Here is a 19208-nt window from a genome sequence, read left to right as displayed (position 1 = left end):
TCTTTTCAACAACATCTTTTAGAAATTCACTTGCCCTTATCTGGCTGACTTTCCTTCCTGTTTTTCCTCTTCTCTTCACCAACTTGCACTGGAAGCAGAGTCTTGAGTAATTTGCGGGGCCCTATGCAACTTGCGTAGAGAACGTATAGGGCCACTTGGCTCTGACTTACATATTGTAGAGTTGACGAAACCATGCATTGTAATGTTCAAAGCGGATGTCATAACAAATCTCAGTTGACCAGAAAGATTTTAAAATGAGTGGTTGATTTATAAATTCATACAACCTTGCCTTCATGCAGTGGAATTTCATATGGAAGGCAGAAGACAACAAAAGCAGTGCTGAAAAGGGGCAGGGCTACATAAGGTCTATACACAACCTTTTTTTTTTTTCTTTAAGAAATTAATACTTTCACTCTGCAATTATGCATTAAATTGGTTAAAAACAGTAAACAATTGAAAACCATTAAAACCGGTTCTTTCTATTCATTAATCCTAAAAAAAAAGTATCACTATTTTCACAAAAATATCAAGCAGTACAACTGTTTCTACATTGAAAATAGTAAGAAATGGTTCTTTAGCACTAAATCAGAATGATTAGAATGTTTTCTGAAGGATCATGTGACACTAAAGACTGGAGTCTTGGCTGCTAATTTTTTTTTGTTTTACATCACATGAATAAATTAATTTTTAAAATATATTCAAATAGATAATATATATATATATATATATTATATATTTTTAATATTGTAAATATAACTTTTTTTTTTACTGTATTTTGGATCAAATAAATGCAGCCTGTAGTGAGCATAAGAGACTTCTTTCAAAAACATCAATAAAGCCCTACACTTTTGAATAAGTAATTTTTTTTAGGCTTAATAGACATTTGAAACCAAGACATTTTAAATAAAGTAATGAAATAATGCATTTAAAAATGCATGCTCTGTAATGACAAAGTTTAAAGGGGTCCTATTATGCTTTTTCACTTTTTGAATTATAGTCAGTGTGTTGTGTGTATGTTTGGGCATAAAAAGATTTACAAAGTTACAAATCTCAAAGTCCACTCCAAAGGGTGATATTTTGTTTTTTTAAAAATCCCTTTTCAAGAACTACAGTGAACGGCTCGTTTGGACTACAGCGTTATTTTCCGGGTTTTGTGAAGTCACAAAGCAGTTCATCTGAGTACATCAGATAAGACGACAAAGAAGAAGTGCTTCATGTTTTGTAATAAGTAAACCAATTCATAAATAAAATGGACAGCAATGCATATTTACAGTACTGAATTTTTGAAATAAACATAATACATATTACTGTTGCACTTATCTGTACATAGTAAATGCTGTTATTTTTGGATATATATATATATATATATATATATATATAATATATATATATATATATATATATATATTATATATTTTTTTTTATTTTTTTTTTTTTAATGTTGATACAGCATTTAAAGAAAACCAAATCGAGTTGAGTGTGCCAGGCTGGGGAGAAAGGGGTCATCATAATGTAAATTATGTGAAAACGAATGCCTTTTTCGAACCACCAAGCATGACAGCATGTTCTAGTACACCCCCAAAACAAAATCAAGACTTTGTAAAAGAGCATAATAGGACCCCTTTAAGGCTGCCAAGATTGTTTTTAAATAAAGTTATGAAATCATGCGTTTTAAAAAATGCATGCTCTGTAAAGTCAATGATAAATTTTAATGCACTGATGCAGCATCAAAACTTCTTTGCTTCTGTGAACAGTATTACATCTGTCATATTGTGTATTTACAAAGACTTTGCAGCAGACTCAGAGCAGCCTTAACTCAGCCGTATAGAGATGCCTTAAATGATGCTGAGAGCACCTCATCATCCTCCTCATCATCTCCAGTGCTGATCTCTGGGCAGAAGGGGGTGTGTTCTCATCACAGCGCTGGGAATCCCCCCATTAGTCACATAAAAGCGAGCCGAACGAGGACTTTAAACTATGTAGGCACGGTGGACAGGGTTTAAATGGGCAATCTGATGGGCAGCTGGAGATATAAGGAGCCGAGCACAGTGGAAGAATGCGACTCGACGTGGGAAACCGACTCAGAGAGCGGCGAGCATCAGCCGGGAGGAGAGGAGGAGGAGGAGGACAGCGGCATCTCCGAATCCATGAGCCCGGCGGATGCAGTCAGGGGAGCCGAGCAGCTGGATCACGGATCACCGAAGGTACCTCATCATACACGAGCACTGAAAGATGACAAAGAAAAGACAATAACCATGAAACCGGTCATTATAGGCGCATTTGTAGGAACTGTAAGCGAAGAATCGGTTGCACCAAAGAAGACAGCGTGTAGTAATGATTGTGTTGTTGATATTTAAAATCTGTGTAAATCCCACTGATCTATAATATATAGATCAGTGGTAAATCCATGTGGAATAAGCACGCGTGCTGTGCTTGCCTAAAGCGTGGGCAATGTCATTGTCAACTAATCATCAACATCATCTAAGTATTATTAAAATTATTAAAATAGCGATGTACAGCTGTAAAGAACACGGCGCCAAACGGAAAATTGTACATTTAGGGTAAAACATTGGCTAAATACCGAACACATTTCCAGCAGAGTGGCAGTTGCGATGTGTTATTGCTGTGTCAGTTTTGTTCCGTTTTCTGCATGACGCTATAAATAGGCTACCTCAAATGTACAGTATGTAGGCTTTGTGACATTGTTAGTGATATCTAATACTACTAATACTACTAATAATAACAAAAAATAAACACAATAAAACACAATAAAATAGCCATTTGACCCATGTTTGAAGAACCATCTATAACCTTTCACCTTTGGCTTTTCAGCATATTCTATAGCTTTAGCTAACTATTTAACTATTTGTCAGTCTACATAATTTTGTTATTATACATTTTCATCCCTCATGATGGGGTATAATGGGCACCCAATGTAAAAGGCCCCTTATTTGTGAAACACACAGCTGAATGCAGACGTTATTATAATATACATGAGATAATATGAGATGCCAAAAATGTTCAAAATTAACCAAGAAAAGGGGCACTCTTTGTCAGTGTTGTATCCAAGAGTTAACTTTTCTTAGGGCAATAGGAGGGTTGAAGCATTGTATCTTTGGTCTTTTTAGATGTCATTTGTTTTAAAATGACCCATGTTCTCTCTAGGTTTCTGGATTTTAAGGCGACTGACACTGTAACCTGTTCAATGTGACCTATTTCCTCATGGGAAATTTGCTCTGTTGAATTTCCTAGCAGCAGAAGAAGGAAATTGGATTTTTATTAATTTGAAGCTAAGATTTTGATAACAGCTTTTCACATTCACCATTATAGTTTTGTTTTTGTGAGCCCTGCATCAAAGACTGTTATATTATTTAATACAAAATTATATAAGTAGGCCTACATTTAATGTTATTAATTTATAAGCTTCATATGGCTTTCTTTATGTCATTGGCCCCGACTAGCAAACGGCGTCATGTTGTGTGTAAGAGTGCAAGTCTTCTGTGCTGTATTTTCACTCAATCTTAAAGGTGTTCAGTGTTTAAACATCCCAAGCGGCTGAGAGCTAAAAATGTTCATGAATTAGTTAGAGAAAAAGTACATAGTCTACAAAATGGAGCTCTTCTCTCTTGTCTTACAGCCTTTGCATCCCAATAGGGAAGAGCAGTGAGAACGTAGCTCAGATGCTGATGAGTGAAGTCATTCATACGCTCTTTCACTGCCTATGTAACCATTCCACTCCTCTCTCTCTTTTCCTCTCACAGTTTGGTGACATGATGGAGTCCTCTACTAGGATGAAAAGGAGCTTTTACGCCGCAAAGGACTTGTACAAGTATCGGCACAGTTATCCGGTAAAGAGTTACGTCTACTCTCTTCAGATTTCACACAGAGCTCGAAGGCCGTGCATCTCTGAATATGAAATTTGCAAGAAATATTGCAGTACAATCAGCAGAAAACATAGTACAGGCCAGATATACAGGAATTTCCTCCCCCCCCCCCCTCTCTCTCTCTCTCTCTCTATCCTTCTGTCCTGGTTTTAATCTGTGATTCTGTTGCTCAGAACTACAAGGAGCCTCGTCATCCGAACGAATATCGCAATCTGAGATTCTATCTGAATAAGATCCCCCTGGTGCCGGACGGTAAGTGCGTGTTTGCTTTTTCATTTTAATGACTTTCTTTTGTCTTTTCATACTGTTTCCTGTATTCTTCAATAATGACCTAATATTATTGCTGTTCTTTCCAGGACAGCATTGAATGGGGTTCAAAATGTTTGCCAAACAAATCTGCTTTATTGTTTTTAAATCACTATTATATTAAAGGAACTTCCTCCCTGGAAGTCCCTTGATTCTCATAATGAGACTGTGCCTTAAGTGTTACAGAATTTCTTTTCCGCAGTAATAACAAAGCCCTTTCAGGAACAGAAGCGTTGGCGCAAATGATGATCTGGGCTGGTAATCCAATAAGATTCAAACATGGTTTACACAGATGACCCATGAGCCGGAGAGTCATCCTAAAACATTTTACCCTTGATTAAAACACTTCAAAAAATAGTACCCAAAAATGTAAAATTTGTGTGCTGTTATTTTTTTCTGTGGGATACTAAATAATTTTAGAAGAATGTACATGTTCCTCTTTTTGGGTGAACAAATCATTATTTTGAGTTTTTTTTTAAAGAATTTGTTTAGGTTCTTCAATTGAGAGCTTGTTGGATTGGCTGATAAATAACCTAAAAGTTAAAAATAAAAATATTTATTAAAAATATTTTTGCACTCTCATACAGCATTTGTCTTTATTCTATGTTCTCAGCATTTCTCTCACTTTTTTTTTACGGAAAAGAGGAGTTTCTACATTCTTTAAAATGTATCCTTCTGTATTTTGTATCCATGGAAAAAATAATAGCATACGAGTTAGGAACAACATGAGGGTGAATAAATAATGACTGATTTTCATTTTTGATTGAACTATTGCTTTGTTGCATTACGACATGTTCTAAAAATTGCTTTGGATTAATATAACGTGAAAATATATTTCATGAGACTCACAACACAAGAATATTACAATACACAAAGCCATGAACATACATACTGCAAGAACATTTATACCCAAATTAACATAAAGCAGTTTTTACAACCGAATACACATGGCAGCTGGTGTGAGGGAAGAACATGGGTTCTGGAGTGCTTCATTAGCTGAATGTTTTCCCTGCGGGGCCAGTTTGGGCAGGCAGATAATGAAGACACCTCAGAGGAGCCATTGATTGGTTATTGCGGGCATGTTTGAGAATTAACTGGATCTGTTGTGCAAGCATTTAAATGGCAGCATAACTGCTTCACTGCTGTTTAGGCAGAAGGATACACACACACACACACACACACACACACACACACACACACACACACACACACACACACACACACACACACACACACACACACACACACACACACATCTCTGTGTGTCCCTGAGATCTCAGTGTTTCCATGTCAGGGCTGATCTATGTTTGTGCTCTGATCTGTCCTGTCATGTCTCATGTGAATGAACCATTATTTTTAATCAAATCTTTTAAATGAATCTTTTGATCTGGTACACATTGGTCTTAATGATTTGTCCAAAGATATGACTGTTCAACTCAATGATTCAGTGATCAGGCCCTAGTAATTCTCAGCTTGATAGCTCACTGGAAGAAAAGATGATGAAATTACGACTTAAATTTTGGTCTGTTAATCGTAAGAAGTCTTATGGAATACAGTTATGATACATTTATGGTGCTTTTACTTTATTTTTAAAACTTGAATGTTCCATGGAAGACATAAAGTAATAGGCTTTTGAGTAAATCTTGAGAGAATATGAATTTTTTGGTGAACCGTCCTGTTTAAGTGGCTAATGCTGAGCTTGGCCTGTTGTAATGATTTATTATTTTTCTCTTTGTCCCCGCAGGTATTTATATTGAAGAAATCCTCACTAAATGGAGGGGCGACTATGAAAAATTAGAGCACAATCACACATACATTCAGTGGTAAGACATTTCTTCAATATTCCAGCTTCTCTACGAGCAAATAAAGCACCAAGTAATTGCTTAATGATGCTTAATAACTGAGACTTCACAAATTGTTATCGGCCAGCCACTGATTATATTATTATTATTGCTTGTTCAAAGAACAGAGTAAGTTGCATGCTACTGTGATATGTGCATGAGGGATTTTTGGACGACGAGACATGGATTAAATATGCTTTTCTTTACCATCTGTTCAAAATAAAATTCTGTAGATCAAGGCAAAATCAAACAAGGGCATGAAAGCGGATAAAGGCAGATATAAAGACAAAATCAGCACAACTGTTGTACCTGCTGGTGAAGGGGTCAATAACATACTTTTTGCTGACAAAAGATGGCCTTAGGACTACATTAGATAAAAGTTTCTTTAATGTTTAACGTTGCTTAAATATTAATAGACCGCTTTGGCTGGCATCATCTCTTTAGTAACTGAAGAAGCTTTGGGGAATGTCTATGACTTGAGGGCATTTCCTGATTAAATTGTCCATTTTCCTAACATTAAAGATGCAAACGATAAAGACATTATCTTTATGGCAGAAGATAAGTGCAACCCACGTTATAGGAATGGATGTAAGCTTTTCTTAGAATTTGAGATTAAATCAAGCATGATTAATCCAGCTGCTTTCCTGCTTTTTGAAATTCATACACCTTTTGTTGTATATTCTGAGAAATGAAAAGGCATATTTCATATTTGTAACAGAAGACTGAGAGAAATACTCAGTATCTCTTTCAGATTCTGATGATGATAATATCGTTCATATAATAAAAGAGGAACTTGGAGAAATAATGAACAATCACATCACCAGTAATGTAACTAATAGGTGAAATGAGTCCTATTCAGATTGCAGTTAGTGCATAAGATAAGGTCTAATGTGAGAATTTTTTAAGGACAATATGTGTTTCCTGCTTTTGTTTCATGCTACTATTGGCTAAACAAGTAAAAAGCACTTCCTTTTGGCCTTATCTGTCCTTTAAATAGAGCCGTAGGCCTAAAACCTGAAAGAGAATTAGCATTTCAAGCCATGGCTTTCCTTAAAAATTTCTGATGGGTTTTCGGAGTAAAAGAAGGTCGATAACTTTACTTTTAAGAGACTTTGACATGCTGTCAGCTTTGTTTTACACAAGCAGTGTAATGTTTTTAAATAGATACGTGCTTAAAATATAAGTTACTAGGTAAAAAGTTGCTAAATAGGCACTTACCTACCACAAGCACATGCTTGATCAGCTTGACAGCTGCTGGTGTTAGTAATGTTTTAAAGCACTCAGCAGATTCAATATTCACGCTTGAGGTATAAATGTGTGTAATTTCTATTGTAGAACATGACATGAAAGATTTCTCAAATAATGTTAACCACAGACCTTTTTCTTCTCAGTCAAAAAAAAAACAAACAAAAAAAAACAAACAAAAAAAAACCCTTCAAATTAGCCTTTCGGGTTGGCCTACAACCTGACATGATGCTTTTTTTTAATTTCATGCTTTAGTTTTTTAACCTCTTATTCATTATAAAAAGAAATATTATGCAATACCTACTGTACGTATCCAAGGAAGAAACAGTAATGAATTAATTTGCTGGCAATGTAACATTCAGCGAATCTTGAAGGTTGTACAGAGGTTAAAAAGTGGTTTTACGTCATGTGCTCTTGTAAAGTTCTCAGTAGGGTGCCATTACCTCACACACTCCTATTCGTTCCTGCCTGTGCTGTTATTATGAGCGTTGACGGTGAGGAAGAGGGGGAGGACATGATGCCCCAAGCCTGCATGAAATAACACAATTTTAAAGTCAGTCTTCACGCATATGCTGCCAATCGTACCTTGGCACCCCCAACCTGCCGAGGAAAAAGAGATTAGCTTCTCTTATTCCCCCTACTCATTTTTTTCACACTCTGTATGCTTGCAGGGCAATTTGCATAATATCAATTAGCGAATGTAAAAACACAAGTGAGTGCAAGCAGATAGATCACTAACATTTTGCCTCTTTAAGTAAATTAAGATAGACTCAGAGATGTAAGAGATGACTGTGAAAGCTTGCCAGACAGAACTTTGTGGCTTCAGAGAAAAAAGAGAAACTAGAGAAGAAGGGGAAGAAAGATGTGCAGAGGTGTGCAGGTATTTCCTTCGCCAGCGGTCAGCAACATGTAGTATCAAACAGCTGACAAGGAGAAATTGATCCTTTATTGCATTGTGCGTGCGTGTGTGTGTGTGTGTGTGTGTGTGTCTTTTCTCTCTCCCTTGCCCTCTTCGCTATATTTTAGTGACGGTCACTTTTGCCTTTTCCAGCATGATTTATTTGTGGTGCTAATTAAATCATGATGATTTATTGTCTTAAATCATTTATTATGTTATATACACTCTTACCGCTATTCATTTTCATTTAATGTTTATAAGAATATGGGTATGATATGGGTTTCTCAATGGCCAGTGCCAATACGGATAACTAGGGAACTTGATATGGTTGATATAAAGCAGATACAGCATATGATATAGGCTAATAAAATTTAATTATAGTAGATAACTATATACAGTACCTGTAGTTCAAACAGTAGAGCAACTTCAAGGACATGGGTTTGATTCTTAGGTAATGCATGAAAATTCATACCTTCAGTGTGTGTGTGGGTGTATATATATATATATATATATATGTAGGATATGTACACACATATTGAAATTAATAATTTTTACACAAAAGTTACTCAAAATATTATATTTGAAAATGTTTATCCAGAATTGTCTGTCGTGCCTCTAATTGATAAATTCAGAGCTAGATCCTAACATGTTTCTTTCCTGCTGTTACAGGCTCTTCCCACTCAGAGAACAAGGCCTAAATTTTTATGCTCAAGAACTCACTCAGGATGAGATAAAGGTATGCTGCTAAAGTCAAACACAAAGAACAGTCAAAAAATGTATACTCTTTAAAATAAAGGTTCTTCATAGCAAAGAACTTTCTTCTTTTTATTTGTATTTATTTATTTTTGCTGTTTAAGGTTTTGAGTTTCCAGGTTGATTCCCTGGATGTGATAAAAAAAATTAAATAAATGTCTTTAAAGGTTGGTGCATATAAAAATAACTAGAAGATAAAACATTTTTATGAAACTCCATATATATTAGGCTGTAAAACCCTTTGGTTCTAATTGGAACCTTTATTTTTAATAGTGTAATATCGCCTAGTCAGGGGTGTCAGAACATCCATAAATAGGTTTCAGGAAGTGGCACATTCTGTGTTTTAGTCTCGTCCTGCCTCTGTCTTAAATAACCTTTTGTAGTCACTGTGCAGATCAGCTTTAAACCAGGCGAGTTTTTGTTTTCAACAGGAATTCCAAAGCACTCGAGAAGCCAAGAGACGCTTCCTTCTAGCATATACGATCATGTTGGATTTCTTTGGAATCAAGCTCCTGGATAAAAATGGGAATGTGGCTCGGGCCCCAAACTGGCAAGATCGCTTCCAGCACCTGAATGAGTGAGTTGTCTTTCTGGTTTTCTGTATTTTTTTTTTTTTTTTTGTATTTTCTACTCTATAATTTCTTTCTTCTGATTATTATGTTCTACTTCACCTGCACCAGTTATCTTCACATTCCATGACAATCTCAACTCCTAGTCTCCTGTCTTCTGCCATATTTAGCATGCTTCAGTCCAGGGAGATCTTAGTTTCCTATCCCTGCAACACAAATTCACAGTCATGACCCTGAATGCACCGTCATGTGATCCTCTTATGCAGGGGCCAGAGAAATGGGTCAGACGCACAGAGGAGGCTGAACAGAGAAGAACAGAATAGGATACAAAAACTTTTGCATTTAGTGAAATGGTGATTAAGATCAGGGGAAAAAATGTAGAAAAGGAGAATTGCAAACGGGTTTGATGAACGCACGATAAGCAAGGAGGGAGCGAAATAAAATCCGCAGTGCAGGGGGTGAGTAGTAGACATAGATGACTGTGCACATCTGTTTGTGTGTCATTGCCCCAGGACTGTGCCATAGAGGACACACATTACATTGCAGATATACACTTCTTGATGAACTTTGTCTGCAGTGTGAATAGGCCTATACAAAACACTGTCATTTTGAGTGCACTGAGAGTATTCCTCTCTTACAACGGGCAAAAATGACTTCTTGATGAGTTTTTATTTAGTCTTTATGGCTTGTATTCCAGTAAAAATATCTAATTGGCACTGCAAAGGTGGCACAGAAGCACTTCTGAAGTGGCATTTAGGTTTCTTTACATAGACTGTTTAATGAAAATACACAGCTGAAGTGCGTCTGAGCAGGCATAATTTAGTCCTAGTTTTTATGCAGCATTGCGTCTTTAAACTGCATTTTGAGCAGGCACAGAGCAGCCTTAACGAGGCCATGCAAAGATGCATTAACAATCCTTGAAACAAGATAAATTCACTGATATTTAGGCCTATTTTCAAATAATGTATTTTAAATGTACGTTGTTTTGGTTAAACTGCAGATTTTGTTTTTCACTTGTTTTGAACAAGATAAAATAAGATAAAAATCAGCTTTTGATAATTAGTTTAATATTATTATTATTTAATAATCTATTTTATATATTGAGGTAACTATACAGTATATTATAACTATATATACTAACTATATATTTTAAGTGTAGCCAATTTGAAATAAATTTCAGTATCCCAAAGTTCACTGGTACTGTGACACATTCATTCATCCCAAAAGTTTATAGTCTAATCTGGAGGTTTCTTAATACGTGAAACTAGATCACATAAATAAATATATTGTTTGTTTTATTATTTAGTTTATTTTCTGTGAAGCAAGTTGATTATAGTCACAACTAAAGGGCGTTGCAGTATGCAATATAGCATAGCTTTTGTATAATGATTTGTATATGGGTATTGATAAAAATATTTAAAAAATTACATCAAAGAAATATAATTCATTAAGTGCTTTTGTCAAATTAAAAGCATAAGATGGTTTACACTGGTCTTAGCTAAGCTGGTAGAAAAGTACAACCCCAAAAATGCCAATGAACCAACCTTTGTTTTATATGTGTAACTAATATATTGCTTAGACCCCTTCAAGGTTCCGTTATCAAAAATAAAAAAATTTCTCCCTTGTCAACAACCAATATTACTTTAATTGAAAATGTTGGCCATTGTCGGAAACCTATGACCTCCTTTCTTTCCAGGTCGCAGCACAATTACCTGCGTATTACTCGCATTCTGAAGAGTCTTGGTGAATTGGGCTTTGAAAGCTTCAAGCTGCCTCTGGTGCATCTGCTGTTGGAGGAGGCGCTGGTGGAGGGCACTTTACCCAACATGCGTCACAGCGCACTGGAATACTTTGTCTACACACTGCGCCAACACAGTCAGAGACGTGCCCTGCTCCGCTTCGCCCAGCGCCACTACCAGCCGCCTGAGAACTTCATCTGGGGGCCACCCAAGAAAAAACGCATTCCGGCCTCTGGATCCACAGGGATGAAGTCAGGAAAAAATGAGGTGGTGGAGAGGAGTGTGGGCAAAGCCAGGTCACCCAGGGAGGGCAGAAATAACTTAGAGAGAGAGTCAGATGACATGGACGATAGGAAGAGTGGAGAGTGGAAAACAGCGAAAGGGTCCAAGCTCCTGCAGGAGGGCAGGGGAAGGGTAGCTCTAGAAGAATACATTGAGACCATTCCTCTGTAAGAATAGAAAGACAGGGATTTTGGGAATTCTTAGAGTAGCTTAAGATGATCTTAAAGTTAGGTAAAAGAATGGCACAGCAATATTATTCCATCCTATTGCCTTTTAGAGACTTGCTTTGTGAACAACTTGACTGTTTGCCCTTTTTTTAATATGAGGTGTTTTTCTTAACTCTGAATACTTTTCAAAGTGTTAGCAGGTAAATTTCTCTACTGTAATTCTTACTTGCAGCCTTCTGGAGAGTTCTTAGCACATGTTCAAGTGTGAGTATATATAAGTGCTACCTGAACACATTGTTTGTGTGAAATATTGCACTTTTTGACTATTCAGTCTTCCCCTGTTTGAGAACATTATCTTAGGGTACAGGCTTTGAGGTGAGGCTTTATTTGCTAATCATAAGCCCGTCTCTCGCGTTCAGAGCTCGCTGATTATTCGGATACTCATTGCTCCTTGTATCAGAACATAATAATAATGTGTAATAAGTGTTAATATACTTGCAGGAATTTTCAGGTAATTGATCTTCCATGTGTCTATAGGTACGTGAGAGATCTTAATCCAGTTTTCTCGAATACGTCTTGCAATATGAAGTGCCTCTTCTTTCGTTTGTTAAAGCATACGTGACATGCTTTATCATTTCGAGTCGGAAGTCGCACAATAAGCCGTTTGTGGAGAAATGCAATTATAAGCATAACAGACTTGAATTCAGACTCTTTTGTGTTTTATGTTATTTTTTGATAAAACAAAATGAATGATTTTTTAAATGAAAATAAATGCCGTACACTCTACTAAATGTGGTATGACAGTAACCACATCAAGTTCAAACGGCAGCACAATACGCACTTGTTTACCGATCATAACTTGCTAGTTAAAGCACATCAAAAGGTATGTATGTATATATATATATATATATATATATATATATATATATATATATATATACAGCATATATTGAAAGGTTTATTATGTAGGCTAATCGGTGAAGAAATAAGCAAAACATGGAACAACTTAGCCTACATTTACCTTAGTAAAGCCATTAAATGTCCATAGCTCCTTAGTTGAAAAAATATTTAAATTAAAATTAAAATTTATATAAATAAATTTATATATTTATTTATGTGGACGCCATTTTCTTAAAAACATAGGCTATTTGACAGCAACCGTTTAACAGTTTGAAAGATAATGGTTATATCATTAGAAAGCAGAGACTTTGATTTTTCATTTAGTACATGTAACTCAAAACGACTCAAACTGATGGAGCAATTCACATTATGTACATGTAAAGTGTGTGCTGCCTTTCTTCAATCATTCTTACAGTGTTTAAGTGTGGACAATCAGGGCAATTGATGGTCACTATCCACAGAGAATACAAATCAATGAGTGTATTTATTAGCAAATATTAATATGGATCAAGCATGTATGTTACGTGTGTTTGTTCAGAGTGTATCCAGAGGGCTAGACAATACCTCCACAGCACAGGTGTGTGTATGTGTGTAGGATGTTATGGGGTTCTGATTTTTAGTTTCTAACTGCACACAAACAGAAGCAAAAACATTCAGGAAAGACTAAATCCCTTTCTTCTGTAGTGGCTGAAGTCTGTCTTCCATTTTTTTGTTGGATTAAATGTTGAAGGCTCTCTCAGTCTCTTTTCCTCAGTGAATATTTAGATTGATCACACTTTTTTGTCTAACCCAGTTCATACCCTGGGGTTAATTAAACCCCATCGCTCTGAATGTGTGAGAGTCATTAATGAAAAGAGGGGGTCACATTTCTGCTCCATGGTTCCTCCAAATGGACAGATAATTATTGTGTCCAAAAGCTAAAAAAAAAAAAAAAACATAGTTGTCCTGTCTACTAAGCTGCCTTCATCTTATTGGTTTTTGAATTCAGCACAGATGTGCACTGCAATATCCAACAATCTTGTGCATGTGGTATGGCAGTTGGTGAAAAGAATAACAAGGCATCTGATGGAGAGATTGATTATACATATATGTCTGTTTTTTCGACTTCTACTAAGAAATAATTATTCATACTTGCTTGCTTATCTCTTAAGCTCACTTATATTGCTTTGGAAGCCAGTCTGAAACCAGTTTTCTTTGGGAGGTACTTTTACAAAAACATTGCCTTTAAGTCAAAGTAGGCAGCGAGACTTACGTTTCAGACTTCTGTCCTGTTGGGAAACAAATAGCCATCTTCTCTTTGTCCATCTGAAGAACCTGTGGTTCTAAAAGACTGTTGAATCCACATCTCAGTATATCAGTGTTTCTTGTGCCATAATTGTGTGGAAACAGTTTGACTGGCGTCATATAAGGTGCCATAAGTGTTTATTACTTATAACTTTGTTGAGAAGTGATCATTTGTAATCAAAGGAAGTGTGATTTGGATGTTTCTGTTGTGGCCTACTGTATAATAAAGTGCAGCTCTTTGACGAATTGTAAGTGTGCGTGCGTGTAAATGTAGCTACTGAATTTTGATGACTGACACCACTGCGATTATGCATCTTTTAATTTCCCCTGTACTTTCCATTCAGTTGAATCCAGTTGAAGTCATTTAGAAGATAAATGGTTATGGTCATGTTACTATGGTGTGTCAAATATATATTTATGCACTTTGAGAAGATACTGTAAATGCACATATAACCCTTTGTAAGAAAAAAATATAAAATCACAAACTAACCACAAAATGTTTTTCTTTTCTTTTCTTTCTTTCTTTTTTTACATAGCACTATGGAATAATTGTTTCTGATTGATCAATCTGTGCTCAAATAATATAAAATAATATATATATTATACTATAAAATATTTTGAAATAATCTTAATAGGTAGCAGTGTAATAAGCAGAATAAAATTTGACTGGATGGAAAATGAATCTATATCCTCACGCAAATAAAATATATTTCCTTGTATTTTAATGATCAATTTATAAAATCATTGAAAATATACAGGATAATTAATTTTATATTATAATTTTCTTAAATACCATCACACATTTTCATATTCTGTATGAAATGTGCATCTTACAGTAAATTTATAAAAAAATTCATATTCTGTATGAAATGTGCATCTTACAGTAAAGTGAGATAAAAGTTGATAAAAGTGTGTTCTTCATTGCTACACATTTTTCAGTGTATCAATATATAATCATACATGGTCCATGCATACAATGCAGTATACTGAAAAACATAAGCACTAGTTACCCATATATATAAATGTATTATTTAATATGCTGTATTATATTTTCCAGTATATTCCCATATATTTTTGTTTCGTAAGGGTAGGGTGATGAAAGACCCTTTAGCTCAGGGGTCTCCAAACTTGGTGCTGGAGGGCTGGTGTCCTGCAGAGTTTAGCTCCAACTTACCTCAACTCACCTGCCTGGAAGTTCCTTTGCCTATAAGATCTTGATTAGCTGGTACAGGTTTGGTTTGGGTTGGAGCTAAACTCTGCAGGACCCCGGCCCTCCAGGACCAAGTTTGGTGACCCCTGCTTTAGCTTATGGTCGTGATCGTGTGATTTGGGTTTATTTTGCAATAGCGACCGGCTAACCAAAGCTCATCGCTTACACATGTAATTTCAGAACAATCTCTCGGCTTAAGATAATGCAGCTCTGCCTTCACTCTCAGCTGCTGCAGAGCACTGCGCTATGTCTTTGACAGAGGACAAGTTGAATATCACTCTGTCTCCTCCCATAATCCACACTGCTCTGTTGAGAGGATTGTGAAGTCAGAAAAAAAGTAAAAAATTGTGATAAAATCACAGAAGAGCAGTGCCATATGGTCTGTTCCGGCAGCCTGGTCCCCAGTGGGCTTTAGGAGACCGCATATCCTGTAATCAGTGTGAGTTTTGCTGTTGCTTGTCGAAGCGTCAGTGTGTGGGAGCAGTTTTCCTGACGTACACCTGTGAGTGTGACTTTCTCTGCCAGCTCTTCAGTCTGAGAGTTGTCAGACACACACCTGGCCCGGCTCTTCTGGTGCACACCTGCACATCTTCTCCTGTGGTTTTCTTCACCACAGTACCTGTCTACCTACTGTTTGACTACCAGCGCACTGCGATTGGATATCATTAGTATCCCTTGTGAAGCATAGTGAAGCCTGTTAAATCTGCTTTCAGCAGGCATTACTCCAGTCTTCAGTGTCACATGTTCCCTCAGAAAGCATTTTAACATGCTGATTTGCTGCTCAAGAAACTGTTGAAAACAGTGTGCTACTTCATTTCTTTGTGAGAACTGTGATACCTTTTTTATTTGCAGGATTCTTTGATGAAAAAGAAGTTCAGAAGAACAGCATTTACTTCAAATTGAGATGTCTTGTAAATGTCACTTTTGATGAATTTAATGCATATTTGCTGAATATATATATATATATATATATAAATATATATATATAAATTAAAGTAAAATATTTGATGAATCCTAAATACAATTAAATAATATTATATATATATATGTGCAGATTATTATATAATCTAAATATGATTATTATATATTATATATATGTGAAGTGATTATAATTGTAATTTTTGGAAATGTTATTAATTTTATGCCATTTCTTATTTATTATTATAGTTAAATAATTATTTAACTGAGAGGCTGTATTAACTTAGTTTGTTTAACAGTTCAGTATGCTTCAATTAGCAGTTAGCAAAACACTGTGTTTTATTCCAGTGTGTTTCAGGTGTGTTAAATGTGCTGAGTGGAAAGCAGTGTGGCCGTACTGATTGGGAGTGACAGAATGTGGTGGAGAGGCTTGTGCACTGGGTGTCTGTGTTGCTAAACGGATACTCCCCTTGATTCACTCTTCTAGCTTGTGTGTCTGTGTGTGTGTGTGTGTGTGTGTGTGTGTCATTGTGTGTGTGTGTGTGTGTGTGTGTGTGTGTGTGTGTATCTCCCTTACTGAGCTGTTGTCACATTCAATTAGCAGCCTTAAAGCTTCATACCACAGCTCTCAATTAAACATACAACATGCACTGTGGTGCTCAGAGCAGTGATGCAGAAAAACAGGCATCAGCCACAGGTCAGGTGAGAAGGGATCAGTCAGGGTGTTTAGATGAGGCCTACTGAATGACACAGAGCCCTGCTGTTCATACGCTGTTCACAAGCAGTCACTGCGTCTTTTCACTGGTCAACATAAAATACTATCTTACTACTTGCAGAATACTGAGCATTATATGTTGCATACATTTTTTTAAAATTGTAAATGTTTTTTTCTTGTGCAGGTAGGGCAGGGTGAATCAAAATGCTTATCACCTTTTTATTGAAATCTTTCAAAAAAATTAGCACACCCACAGACAAACTACAGTTTGCCATGATTTAGGAGGGATTTTCTAGAGAGATTTTGACTGGATAAAAATGTGTCTTTGCCAAAACATACTACAGATTAGTATTTTTGATTCATTTCCCAAATTGTTAATTTTAAATGTACATATTTGCTAAAAGTTTCAAAACTTTAAAAGCTAACAGACAGGGACTGAAACCCACAAAACTGTGATTTTATGTGTTCTTTAAGGAGCATGTTTATATATATAATCCTGTCAACCACAATGATAAGAGTATAAGCAGCTGCTTACCTCACCTCTTCTGACGCCCCCCTTCACTAACTCTATCATCTGCTCTCTTTCTCTAGTAATATCATGTTGAAAATTCAACCTTGAGTTAAGTCTTATCCTCTAGTCTAAACTTCTCTAATACGAACAGCTAGATAAGCATGCCTTTCAGAAATTATAGAATTAAATAATATGTAGTAATTATATAAATATTTCTGTTTTATTTTGTTTTTTGCTTTATGAAATTCTAATCTCTACTGTACTTGTAATACAACTTATCTAATTTATTAAAACCTGTATATGGGTATCAGGGGTTATTTGACATGCCTACAGGTTTATAAGCCCATCCAATACAGTAAGTTATCATGACTGAGGTTGCAGTGTTGGTTGTGTCATATATCTAATGCAGATGGGTGTTTTTTGTTTTTTTTTCACAGTTCTAGGGAATGTCCGTACTACAGTATTTGAATTTTGTCCAGCTGACAAATAAGGGTGACTTCCCCTTTTACATTTAGTCTCTCTTTCTGTCTGTCATCTGCACTGGAACTGAACGTTTGAACTCTATAGACCTATTAAATGTACGCTAGCATACTAAAATGATTTCTGAAGGATCACGTGACACTGAATGCTGCAGTAATGGCAGCTGAAAATTCAGCTTTGCCTTCACAGGAATAAATTACAATAAAATGGTAAAATAAAACAGTTCTAAACAAATTAGTGGTTTTATGTATTTTAAACAAATAAATCCAGCTCTTTTTTTTTATTAGAATTATTCCAAATTTGACTGTGATTAAGTTTTTGTTTAGCTTACAATGAGGGCCAGTTGCACAAACATAGACACACAGACACATGTTAAGACTGCGTTTGACCTACTAGCAGTTAGCCAAGAAATAATCAGTCTCACTTTTCTGATTAAAATTTTAATATATACACTTTCAGAAAAAAAGGTACAAAAGCTGTCACTGGGGCGGTACCTTTTCAAAAGGTACACTTTTGTACCTGTTAAGTACTAATAGGTACAGTTTAGATACTAATATGTACCTTTAAGGTACCAATATGACTCTTTAGTACATTGGACTCTTTAGGTACAAAGGTGTGCCTTTTCTGAAAAAAGGCCCTACCACCCCAGGTTTTGTACCTTTTGTTTGTACTGAGAGTGCACTGTATAGACACAGTTTTGATTTGTGGTCTCACTTTTTTTTCCCATGCTGACTCAGTTGCAACTGCTTTTTCGGATATCAGTGCTGAGGGCCGTCATGTAGTGCAGTCTGGGTATCTGTAAAGAACGTATGGAATTGTAAGAGTACTTATAATGTTTGAGTTAATAGTCCATTTTACAAAAATACTCAATTACACAGAAGCTGTGCATGCCCTGAGTGATATAGTTAGAAAACAGTTTGTGATTCCTCTGCAGTGTTCTATGTTGTCATCACAAACTTTATAATGGCATTATAGCCACCATTGGTACAGGAACAGCGCAATTGAAACCCCCTGAACTGATATTAAAACACAGGGCTAGAATCAGTCAATCTAAAAAAACAGCATTTACTAAAAAACAGTACTTATAAGTAAAGATAACTTATAAATAAAATGCATGTTCCAAAAAACATTAAATAATTATAAAAACAAATTACTAGACTCGGAAAAGATTTGTAACATTTAAAAAGTCATAACGCAATGACATTTAGAATTTTATGGATTGATTAAAAACACAGGGCTATAGACCTCTTCGCTGACAAAAAATCTGTGCCCTGATGTTTTTTTTTTTTTTATGGGTCTGCCTCACCATAGACAACCTGAAGCCTGATTTGGTTTAAAGCTAGCAACATACACACACACACATTGCATTGGTATTGGTGCATAGTATAAATCTGTAGACATTATACACCTAAAGCTACATGACATTTTGTGCATTTTTAGATTATTTGCTAAATTACAGGTTGAAACAACCAAAAATAAATCACAAGTAGTCAATAGAAATTAGAG

General features: G+C 35.8%; 1 protein-coding gene across 1 annotated transcript; it reads left to right on the top strand.

The window, feature by feature from the left end:
- The first annotated feature begins 1605 nt into the window (after positions 1-1605).
- LOC109066032 (opioid growth factor receptor-like protein 1) lies at positions 1606-14114 on the top strand. The gene is made up of 7 exons (XM_019083010.2): positions 1606-2204; positions 3762-3848; positions 4058-4136; positions 5935-6013; positions 8844-8910; positions 9359-9504; positions 11193-14114. The coding sequence occupies exons 1-7, from the start codon at positions 2004-2006 to the stop codon at positions 11686-11688; spliced, it is 1155 nt and encodes a 384-aa protein (XP_018938555.1). The 5' UTR covers positions 1606-2003; the 3' UTR covers positions 11689-14114.
- Positions 14115-19208: the final 5094 nt, after the last annotated feature.

This window comes from Cyprinus carpio, chromosome A13, assembly GCF_018340385.1.
Source record: "Cyprinus carpio isolate SPL01 chromosome A13, ASM1834038v1, whole genome shotgun sequence".
NCBI lineage: Eukaryota > Metazoa > Chordata > Actinopteri > Cypriniformes > Cyprinidae > Cyprinus > Cyprinus carpio.
Note: the sequence above shows the minus strand (reverse complement) of the source record. Positions and strands in the feature narration are given on the sequence as shown.